The 12,259-nt window shown below is 38.7% G+C and overlaps 1 protein-coding gene across 1 annotated transcript; it reads right to left on the reverse strand.

The window, feature by feature from the left end:
- Window positions 1-267: 267 nt before the first annotated feature.
- Window positions 268-10,959, reverse strand: TDRD15 (tudor domain containing 15). Its single transcript, XM_079970995.1, has 3 exons — window positions 10,861-10,959; window positions 3,488-9,723; window positions 268-1,970 (listed from the first exon to the last, which is right to left on the reverse strand). The coding sequence occupies exons 1-2, from the start codon at window positions 10,865-10,867 to the stop codon at window positions 3,512-3,514; spliced, it is 6,219 nt and encodes a 2,072-aa protein (XP_079827121.1). The 5' UTR covers window positions 10,868-10,959; the 3' UTR covers window positions 268-1,970; window positions 3,488-3,511.
- Between the last annotated feature and the right edge of the window lie 1,300 nt (window positions 10,960-12,259).

Here is a 12,259-nt window from a genome sequence, read left to right on the forward strand (position 1 = left end):
AACCCTGGGAAAAAACCCCAATGCCAACTGCTTCCTGCTTTTAATACTGAAACAGCACCAAATCATTCCGAACAGCAGCAGCAGCTATATGATTCACTGTATATTATGATGGCTTTGCTTGGCATGAAAACACCCCTGTCCCTGATACCGTATGTAGAAGTAGCATTTATTTGATTGCAGCAGGACTTACTTCTATATTTGTTTCTACTAAGTAAGCTTTCAGCAAGTGCTAGGACAGTGTTGTACTAGAAAGCAATAGACAACCTAAACCTTTACCACAGATTTATTGCTGTTACCATCAGTTTAAATAAAAGAGCACTCTCATTTCAGTAAACAAAGTATGTACAGAGTTTACATATATCCTGCAAAACTTAAAATACAAATTTTAAAGGCCTGCTTTTTTCTAGTAGGTTCAATAAGAATGTGCATAATTTTTATGCTACATGCATATTTCCTAACATACAAGCTAAATTGGTGGCTGAATAAAATCTAGCAAATGGATTACTTTGAAAATTCTGACGTATATGATAGCACATCAACACACAATTCTAGTTCCTATAGATTAAGATGTAGAAGCAACCAATCACCTGTTTGTCCCGTCAAAAGACTAATGTTTTAAAGCCAATTGTGTTAAACAAATCACATAGGCACAAACAAGAGAGATTCATTGGTTAAAATATACCAGCCATTTGTGGAAATTAACCAGCAGATTATAAGACATGCTGCAGATCAAGTATATTAGCAGACTGGAGAGGTGTACATGTGTCTCAGAATAAACTGAGCTACAGGCAGAACTTCCATTTCTCAATGGAACTCCACTAAGTTGGGAAACCTTCACAATTGGGATCCAGTGCAGCATGACTTTCAGCAGTAGAAATGTGAGATTCAGCGTGCCCTGGTACACGTATGAGGCTCCCTGAATACCTGATACACATACGTTTATACCTGTGTGATGTAAGCATCAGCGTTATGACTAATCAAATAACATACACAAAGAAAATTAAAATAGGAAAGGCAGCTAAAACACAAATCAATATTCAGCACTACTGTTCCTTATGACTTAATAACTAAATATTCATGTATTACAGCTTTTCCTATTACAATATGACACACATACAATAAAATGTATTGCGGAGTTTGCTCACACTGTTTTGCATGTAAACTTGTGTGTGTGTTGGGTCCTAATTAATGTGTGAGTTAAGCAGAGGATTGTAAAAAGAAACACTGAAAATGCCAAAACGTGTGGTAGTTTGCAACTATATTTGCATTCAGCAAATGCACTTACTTGGAAATAAGTTCCATTGAAATCAAAAGACCAACTTCCTATGAAGTTTAGGTCGGATCAAGCTTTTTTGGTTGGTAAACATTAGACTGGCAGTCCTTGGTAGGCGCAGTTCCCATAATAGTGTGTTTAAAGAAAACACCCACAAAACTCAGCAAATGTTAGAACAAAAAGCTGTTGCTTCTCACACTACTTTCCCTTATGAAAACCAATACATGAGCAATTCCAGCTTGAGTACATCAATCAAACCATGTAGAACATTTATTGCAATGTCTCAGAATCTGGTTGGTTGACGCTGGTTATTTTTGATAGCCAGACAAAACTTACAAATGACTGTTATGTATTAGTATAAATTTCAATAATAAAATAAAATGGTGGTGAAACGTTATACTATGTAAGAGGACCATTGTGCACTTGTTGGCAAGGATACCACTCCCTTTTGATCATTACAAGAGCAAATATTAAATCAAGAGAAAATTAACAAAAAGCTGCAAGCTTTAGGTCAGCCTTGCAGACCTGTTACAAACGTTTCGAGTTCATGGATTGTTGTTATTTTTGTGATTACAGAAGTGTAATTCCTTTTAAATAATTCCTTTTAAAATTTCTCTCGTGAAAGTTGATGCGCTGACTGGCATCCAGATCCATTACTTGTTTCCAACTGTTGAAATTCTTCTTATCAGTTTTTAACCTGGAAAGCAAGTAATTATCAATACATGATTAGGGACAAAACAAACACAATAAACTGCCTAGGTTTAATGTAAAGTGATGCTCTATGTAGACAGCAAATAAATGAAACATTTTCAAAAACAACAACTGACCTGAAATTCTTTGTGCATGACTTCAAAGACATGCCTTACATATGTGGGGACTTCGCATAATCACTTCCAGAAATACATGACATTTTCACTGGGCTGTTGCCAAACTGGAACTGCACAGAGTCACATTCATGTGGATAGAATATTGGGGCCAAACCAAACTTAAGTGTCAAGACTAGATCACTTTTAAATTCCTACGAAGAGGAATTTGCAAGTGTGAAAGAGAAGGATTTATTATGAATATGACAATGACTAAGACTTTTCCTGAACAAACATGCCCCTATTTCCTTCCCTAAAAAAAACATTTTTCCTTCTAGTGGGCCTATTAGATTGCAAGTAAGCGCTGTGGGTAAAAGCCTCAGCGCCTAGGGCTTGCCGATCGAAAGGTCGGCGGTTCGAATCCCTGCGGCGGGGTGCGCTCCCGCTGCTCGGTCCCAGCGCCTGCCAACCTAGCAGTTCGAAAGCACCTCTGGGTGCAAGTAGATAAATAGGGACCGCTTACCAGCGGGAAGGTAAACGGCGTTTCCGTGTGCGGCTCTGGCTCGCCAGAGCAGCGATGTCACGCTGGCCACGTGACCCGGAAGTGTCTCCGGACAGCGCTGGCCCCTGGCCTCTTAAGTGAGATGGGCACACAACCCCAGAGTCTGTCAAGACTGGCCCGTACGGGCAGGGGTACCTTTACCTTTACCTTAAGCCCTATAGGGGGAAAAGCATATTTAAAAGGAAATTTGAAGAAAAGCAACTGTGGAGGAAGGATTCATGTCCCCTCCTAAATCCATGTTCTGCTTTAAATTTACACACAAACACCTTAAAGAGGTTTGGTGAAAACCACATTGGATTAAACGGCATCAGTCCAATATATGTGAAGGAGTGTCTCCACCCTCATTGTTCAGTCTGGACACTGAGGTCCACCTTTGAGGGTCTTTTGGTGATTCCCTCACTGAAATGTTACAGGGAACCAGGCAGAGGGCTTCTTAGCAGTGGTGCCCTCCCTGTGGAACGCTCTCCCATGAGATGTCGATATAAAGAACTACACAACTTTTAGAAGACATCTGAAGGCAGCCCTGTATTGGGAAGTTTTTTATGACATTTATCATATTTTTCTATGTGCTGGAAACTGCCCAGAGTGGCTGGTGAAACCAAGCCAGATGGCAAGGGTATAAATAATAATAATAGTAATTACTACTACTACTACTACTACTACTACAACATAGGGCAACTGATCCCAGTGTTCATGGAAGCTCACAGGGCCCACTCCTTGGGCATGGAAAACTTAGAACATGATTCTTTGGATCCCAGGCTTCATTGCATTTACATCTGGGTTTAATATATTTCTTATTAAATACATAGGAAAGAATAAAGGTAGTTTTAAAAGACGTTTGAAACTGACCTTTCTAGTGAAGCGTTCGTGTGATTAGCTCTCTTCATAAATTTGCATCCCATCAATCTTGGTGCTCAGTCCCATAAGATCATGCATTTCGTGGATTGATTCTGACAGTATGCCTGTACTATAGAGTCGCCTTTCTCTCTCACAAAATCTCTTGTCATACTTAAGCCGAGTTTCAGCCATTCTTCCATTAATGTGTAAGCAAGCTTTGTGCCATTCTTTTCTCTTTGAACACAGTCCTTTTGAGCTGTTCCCTCTCGAAACATTAACACAAGCACAACTGAGTTGCAAACTTGAATTTTGTGGCTTTCCCCCCTCAACTGACAGCAAAGCAATCTGTGCATCTAAATTCTTCTGGCCACATATTTGTGATGAATCACATAATATCTGTGAATTCAATGGATGAAGCTCTGCACTATTAATTGAACCAAAAGAATATGGAGTTTTTGAATACACAGCACATCTGGAAGCAACCAATATATCTGCTGCATTGTTCTTATCACATAACACAACAGCCTCTAGCTTCTGCCCACTGTGGCACTGTTTCAGCTTAAATGTGAGACCTTGTCTACTAAGAAATTCTTGAATGTTAAGCTTTGCCTCATCACTCCAGTGCTCCCCATCAGCAGGTGACACTCCAAACAAAGAGCAAGGATAAGTTAATCGAGGTAATTTAGCAAGCTCTTCTGGGATAACTTTCAGCTTGTGACTATCAGAAATGGGGATGGGAACTGATAACCCATCATCAATAAAAGTAACTATTAAGAGATTAGAGAGTTTGGAGACTTCAGAAACTTCAACTCTGTTCCACTTTTCATTAGATCCAATCTTTATCAAACAACTGGTACCAGGAACGACAAGCTCCTGTGGAACTGTAGGCAGGTTTTCTGGAAGGTCAGAGAGTAACTTGAACAAAGCGTTTAGAGACTTAAATGAGTCTTCTAACTGGATACAGAAGTTTGAAGGATCAGTGACAGACGTCACAAACCCAGGATAATACCGATCCTTCTGGAATGGTGCCCAGGAAACAGAATTTGGTCTGAATGACAATTTAGGCATTGTTTTGCCCATTTTTATATTTTCTGGTGAGTTACATTTCTCCGGCATCCTTTGGTAAGATCTTTGATTCCAGTATTCCAAAAGCAGAATCCCATCTATTAAAATATCCACTTCCCACATAAAAGTAGATTCTAAGTATCTCAGAAACAAGATCTTGATCTCATGGCATTTTATAATCTTCAACACGCTCTCAAGAGACATGTCCACTAGGTTTTCAGCCCAAGCCCATTTACAAGGCATTGCATTCCGGGGAATACTCCTGAACTTGTCACTAAGCATCTGTGTGTCATGAAATGACACCATTTCATATTCTCCTAAGTCCATGAAAAAAACTAACATGTGACCCTCATTCACATACCTTTTAATAACTTCAGATCGATACCATTTCAAGGTCTCTCTTGATTTTGTCAAACATTCTAACCCTTCTTGAATATTTTCCACTGCAAGCAAGGAGTTCTTCTCAGCTTCTTGGGTAGTCATCACGTTTAAATCAAAAAATATTTGTGCATCCTTCTTCAATTTTATATAGAAATGTCCATCTCTTGAAATGTGACCTATTTCAGCCAATTCTAGCTGTCCAGGCTTTATTTTTTGGCAGGGAATCTTAGGGTGGCTCTCCCAAGGATGTTCAGCTTTTATTGATACTTCAGACACATTTCGGCTTTCTGATTTTTTACTTTGGTCATTACCATCAGTATCTACATCTGTTATTGGAAGATGTTTTATGACTTCATCAAGATGTAACAGACTCATATTCTGTAAACCTAACTCATTGATCATAGACATTTCATGGCAGAATACATCAACCTCCCACTGTTCACCATGCTGTTGTAAAAACTCTAACGCTAATAGTTGATTATTTACTTTACTGGCAATGCAGGCAGCCATATCGCTACTGCAACTTTTATCTGGAAATGCATATCTTGCTTTGCTAAGAAAACAGTGTATGCTGAATCTTGGAAAATTTAAGAAAACCTTTTCCATCTTGTATATTTTTGATGCATTCACAGTTGATGAGTTACCATAGTCAATGAACTCTACTTCAAAAGATTTTTCTGATTTAATACCTCTAATGACAGCTCTATATGTGCAACAATCAGCTTCATACTCTGCTAAAACCATGTCACCTTCCTCGAGTTCAGCATGTGTTTCTGGCTCTAGAACCAGTGAGTCTCCATTCAGCTTCTCAGCAAGCTGCACAATTTCATTCTCATCCTTAGCACGATGAATATAGAAACTTGACATGCTAGTTATAGAAGAAATATAAACTAACATTTTGGAATTTGCCTGGATATGATGCTGTGGAAGGTTTGTGTACTTTTTCCTGGTACCACCACACCTTTCTTCTCCAAAATATTTGTGTTTCAAGATCTGCAACTCTTTATCTGGAGGCATCTTCTTCAAACCCCGAGGAGGGCTATCACACTCAGTCCAAGATTCACAATATGTATCTCTGCATCTCTGTCTCAGATTCCTTTGCAAGGCCAATTCTGTATTATCTGAGGCTGCTGGGAGCTTTACAGACCTTGTACTCTGTTTCTGCAGATCAATTGCAATTTCTTTTCCAGCACTCTGATTGCCAGGATTTGCTTCATTTTCTGCTTCTCTCTTCCAACCAACTACTTCATTTTTAATTTTTCTTTTAACTGCTTCTGACTTGACTTTATGCAACACGTTTTTGTCTCCAACAGTCTTTTCTGCAGGTGTGTTTATAATTTTTGGGTCAACACCAAATTTTTGAGTGTGCTTCAATAATTCTTTAATCTTCCTATTTATCTGTAGATCTCCATCATACAACTCCACACCAAGCTGCCCATCAGATTCCTTAGATACGACTACTGCCTTCATTTCTTTCCCCAAGTAATTCTTCTCAAACCATGTATTTATTTCAGTTGTAATTTCAACATCTTTTAGATCTGAAAGGTAACACTTGATAGCTTGCATAGGAGTAAATAATAATTCTGAAGCATGATTTGGAATAGGAATCATTTCTCTTTTTGCTACTGATTGTTTATTCCCAAAGTCTACAAAGTATACTTGCAAGTAATCTGATGAGCCCATAGGAGATGCTAAAGCTCTGTAGAAGAGGCCATCTTCAAAATATTTTGCTAAGTATAAATTGCAAGTGTTTAGCTGGTCTGTATAGCCTGTCATTTGACTAACCTCTGCAATCTTTTCAAACAGTCTGTCTATAGCACCTACATTTCTATTTAGTTGGCAATAGAATTTTGTAGGGCTGTATATATGTGTTATACACACCCCTTCTTCATTTCCAATTTTCATGTTAAAAGATGAATAGTAAAATGTGTACAGAGAGAATGGCGGCACAAGGGACCTTGCGAATTCAAAAGAGCGAGACTGGGCATGACCACATTCTAAGAGAAACTGCTGCGAAGTAGTGAATGGAGTCTGTAAGTCAACAATATTATATAAATAGTTGGGGCTCCGAAGAATTAGGGCAGAAATTGTACAGGTCAGCAGATCATTAGAAGAGGAAACAAAGCGCTCAAAATCTCTACATGCCTCTGCAGTCCAATTGTATGGGTCAAACGTTAAGGATTCAGTGACCGTATTAAGACAACATCTGAATGTTTGACATTCTAAGACCAGATATTCTGGAAGAATAGCTTGGAGGTCTTTTGACAAAACTCTTTCCTGGTTACCATAGTCTACAAATACTACATCAACTTCTGTCTCGGACACATGTTGCTGTACAGCAGCTCTGTACCACTTCCCATCCTTAGAATGTTTCACAACACAGGCATGTTGTCCAAGTTCATATGGGCTTTTTTGAGTGTTGTAATAATACTGAATTTGTTGCATCAAGTTAAATAGCTCTGGCAGTTTAGATCGCATCTGACAGAAAAAGTTACCTGGTGAAGTACTACGACAACATACAACATCAAATACAGTTCCTGGTTTAAACCGATACTCCTTATAAGGCTTCGGGGTATCACCTTTCCCAGATGTGTTTCCCAATTTATCTGAAAGAGTGTTTTCCCACCGCAGGAAGGTAACAGCATGCTCTTTTGTCAGAGGACTCCGCAATTTATTCTTCTTCTGCCAACTCTTTTTATGTATCTTTTGTTTTGAGCATTGCATTTTAGAATCTCCCACAACGTTCTGAAAGGGATCTTGCTTTACTTCCCAATATTCCGCATATCCAGCCTGAACCATGGACAAAACAACATCAGTTTGTTCTGAGTTATTCATATACTGCACACTGACAATATACTTATTGTTTTTTTGTGCAATTACATGCAGTGTGAGCGGTTTGTCGAACACAATGCTTTTAAAGAAGTCAGTTTCTTTTTTAATCCATATGTCCTCGATTGGAAATGCATTAGCAAGTGAACAACAAACAGCTAAAGCTGGTAATTCTAGAAACTCTGGAAGCAAAACTCTTACATTGAAGAGTGGTACAGTTTCAGTATTGCCAAAATCTAAAAAACAAACATCAATACTATTGTCCATCACTTCCCTGATAACAGCTCTGTAGTAATGCATATCCTTACTATACCGGGCACAGCATAGTTTTCCAGGTTCTGGATTTTCTAGAATCTTATCAACAGTTTCACTTGTATCATACACAGCTGCAATTTTCTTCATCAAGGCTTCAAACTCATCTCGACAGTCAATAGTCTGAACCCAAAAATTTGATGGATTCAAGACATATACTACAAAAGCAACACAGACAGAACCGATTTGCATTTCTGCTCTCTTGCAAGGAATTCTTAAAGGAGAACACATTAAATGAGTGCCTTTTGAATCTGAATTATCTCCTGATTGTACAGTATTCCTATGAACAGAGTCGGCATAAACAGGATCTGTATCAGAGATTTTTATATCCTCACCTGTACAGGATTTTTTGGTCTTAAAGGATGGGTCAAGTTTTGGAATCACTTCACTCCCCTGTGGTAGATGTTCATAATGCATTGCAGACTCTTGTTTAAGAAGTGTAACATAATACAAATGTTCATCAGCATTGAATAAATCAATGCGGGCATGAACAACACTTTGTCTTAACAAGGCCTCCTTGAATTCTTTTAGTTGATCGTTTCTTACAGTTTCATCCTGAGAACTAAGACAGGAAAGTGCACAAGGAACTGAAAACCTAGGTACTGACATGAATTCTGGTTGAAGCTTTAAAACACAACTGGAAGGCACAGCTTCATAGCTGCCAAAATCCATAAACCAAATATTCACTTTGTTATCAGAAAGCAGCTGTTGTATCACTCCTCTATGCCACTGGCCATTTCTCCGTCTTGCTGCACAGAGGACTCCTAGATTCTCACAGGATGGAACATTTTCTGTACTAGTTTCGTAACAGGAAGACATGTTTGCTATCAACTCATCCATCTCCACCTGGTATTGCAGCAGTTGACAATAAAATTTACTTGGACTGACTGCCACTGATATTTTCACTTTCTCTATTCCACCAACAGATAAAAGCGGCTGAAGGTTATTCATAATTGGTTGAACTTCTGATTGAATTCGATCATTACATAATACAGAATCCAGCCTTGTATATTTTTGTTGCAGTAAATCTGGCATCTGTTTACAAAGCAGCTCTTGTGGCAATTCAGTTAACATTTCTACAATAAGACAGAATGTATCTCCATCAACAAGTTTGCCTAATTTTAATTCAACCACATCACTAGTGATTTTTGGCACGTCAAGCAGAAATGTTTGGTGTGGCAGAATGGCTTGTATTTGGCCTTTAATCTGCAAATCTATTAATGATGAAAAGTAATTCAGAGCTTTTGGAGTCCATTTTTCTTCAATTGGAAGTATATTTCCAAAAATTCCACAAACCATCTTGGGAGGAAGTTGAAACAACTCATCAATAGCAGAAGCAATATGTGTCTCATCAACTGCCAGGATTTTCCCACTATCCATAAGAAATACTTCATAGATGTAGTTCTTCTTTTGTACTACTCTTCCTCTATACCATTCTCCACAAGCAGAGTCTTCTACTAAACAAAACTCGCCAATCCCAACACTGTCTTTCACTTTGGATACCTGCTGTATTTCATTTTGCAATATATGGTAATCAAACTCACAATCTGTGTTATATCTGCCTTGAAATTTCACAAGAATTTCTTTTGGATGGTAGTTTACGTCAGTAATCTTCAGGTCTACATCTAGAAATTTTGTTGACAAAGATGAAACTCTCCTACCTGGAAAACCAAAATAAAGTTTGACATAATCAGGTAATATATGACTTTAACTGACAGTTCTGTCACCAGGTTTGATACCATTCCAGTTTTCAGATTTCCCTGCCAATAGTGCACACCAACTCAAAGTCTCAAGTATATTATATTTATCTTCTAATACATCAAATGAAATATCATATTTGAATACCATGCTTCTCTTTATATATTACTGGAAATTGTGTAACAGTTTATTTTTATGTACACAGAGCCTAGGGCTTGCCGATCAGAAGGTCGGCGGTTCGAATCCCCGCAACGGGGTGAGCTCCCATTGCTCGGTCCCTGCTCCTGCCAACCTAGCAGTTCGAAAGCACGTCAAAGTGCAAGTAGATAAATAGGTACCGCTCTGGCATGAAGGTAAACTGCTCCGTGCGCTGCTCTGGTTCGCCAGAAGCAGCTTAGTCATGCTGGCCACATGACCCGGAAGCTGTACGCCAGCTCCCTCGGCCAATAAAGCGAGATGAGCGCCACAACCTCAGAGTCGTCCGCGACTGGACCTAATGGTTAGGGGTCCCTTTACCTTTACCTAAATCTTTCTAATATAAAAATATAACCAAATCTATACTCTAAGTTTAAGTGATACCCAAAGCCTAAACTACTGAGCCTCAAAAGATCAGTCAGACGGTGCCTATTTCTACACATACTAACAGTCCAATATTCTGAGTCATCTAAATAATCAAATGATTTCTTTTATCACATAGTGGGGAAATGCATTCTTCAGTTCTAGTTCAGTTGGCAATAATACAGGTAAGGAAACTAGAGAAAACTGGAAGGAGACTAAAAAGTTAAGCAATTTAGGGGAAAGAATGGACTGAGATGAGAGGTGCAATTTATGAAATTAACAAGAAGTAGTAAGAAATGAAAGATGTTCACAATGTTTTGCAAAGTCATCTCTATATTTTACAGTTAGCATTAAAAAGGAAGATCTCAGCTGCATGCAAACCATGAGACAGTGGTGTATAACCATGGGTTTTTTTAACATCACCCAAAAGTAGACTAATAGGTAAACAAACTAAAGGGACAAGATGTATGCAAAGTGCAGAAAGAAACTGCTGTTCTTGCTTCATCTTCTCTCCAAAACATTTTTCAAAAATCTTATCTCACCTGCCATATCTCAAAATATTCACAGCTTTTCATCTGTCCAGAAACAGCTGGGGGAGGAGTCAAAAATCTGTAAAGCATTGAAGAAAACATGGAAAACTCATGTAGTTTAAAATCTTAAGTGTGTGTGTTTTTGTGCTTTAATCGATTTTTATTTTTTGCATCCCATTAACACTTGACCAAACCGTCTTTTCCCTCTCTTCCCCTGCACTCATTTATCAGAGTGGGAAAAAACAATTAAAAATAGAAACTGTATTGTTTCTATTGTTTTAAATTCAAACACACAGTTTATTTTAAATAATGACTAAACAACATCTAGGCAAATATTAAATAATCTAGATATCCCTACAGTGCATCTCTAAACTGAATCAGTGCTTTTACCAGATACATCAAGTAAAAGGTTTTTCTGTGTGATTGAAGAACATTTTAATAAGTCTCAGATATGAATACTTGTACTGAAAGCAGGTTTTTCATTTTCACTTTATAAAAATAAAACTGCTATAGCAGGCATAGGCAAACTCAGCTCCAAATGTTTTGCGACTACAACTCCCATCATCCCCAGCTAACAGGACCAACACTGGAGGGCCGAGTTTGCCTATGCCTGTGCTATAGTCTACCCAGGAACTATCAAACCTTATTTCAACCTCTTGTAAAGTGGCCAGGTTTTTGAAAAAGAGGACAGTGCTTCTGTACATTTAACAGAATCACAGAATTGTAGTTGGTAGGGACCATGAGAGTCATCTAGTCCAACCCCCTGCAATATAGGAATCTTTTGCCCAATGTAGGGCTCAAAATCCCCCTACTGAACAATTACACTGGGCAACAATTTTTTACTTTTTGAATGTTGTCTAGATTTCTACAACTAATTTAGGGTATTTTTGCACTGCTGAATCAGGAAATGGCATCTGTTTCTCTCCATCAGGTCAGGTTTACTGTAAACTGAATGGTGGGCATTGATAAATATAAGTACACATAAATTGCATGTTGCTTCACCATTTTTAAAACTTCAGGGCTTGAACTTCTGTTTCTTGGAACTCCTGGAATGCTCAGCAGCAGGGAGGTCTCTCTTCAGAGTGCAACAGTAGTCAGCCATCATGACTGCGTCCCAGCGACCCTGATACCTGGTCTCCATCTCTTTCATGTCCTGATGGAATCTCATCCCTGCTTGTCACTCATTGAAGCCAGGTTCTCAGGAAACCGGTCCATATGTGAAAATAGGTAGTGCATCTTGACGCTCATGTTGCAGCCCAGGTTTCTGAAAGCAGTCAGCAAGTTGTTGACAAGTTCTGCATAGTTTCTGGCCTTATTGTTGCCAAGAAAGTTCTTCACTACCAGAACAAATGCCTTCCACGTTTCCAGTTCCACTTCGTTCATTGAGTTTCCGAACTCTGGATCTCTGATG

The sequence above is a fragment of the Podarcis cretensis genome (assembly GCF_951804945.1).
Source record: "Podarcis cretensis genome assembly, chromosome: 3".
Taxonomy (NCBI): Eukaryota; Metazoa; Chordata; class Lepidosauria; order Squamata; family Lacertidae; genus Podarcis; species Podarcis cretensis.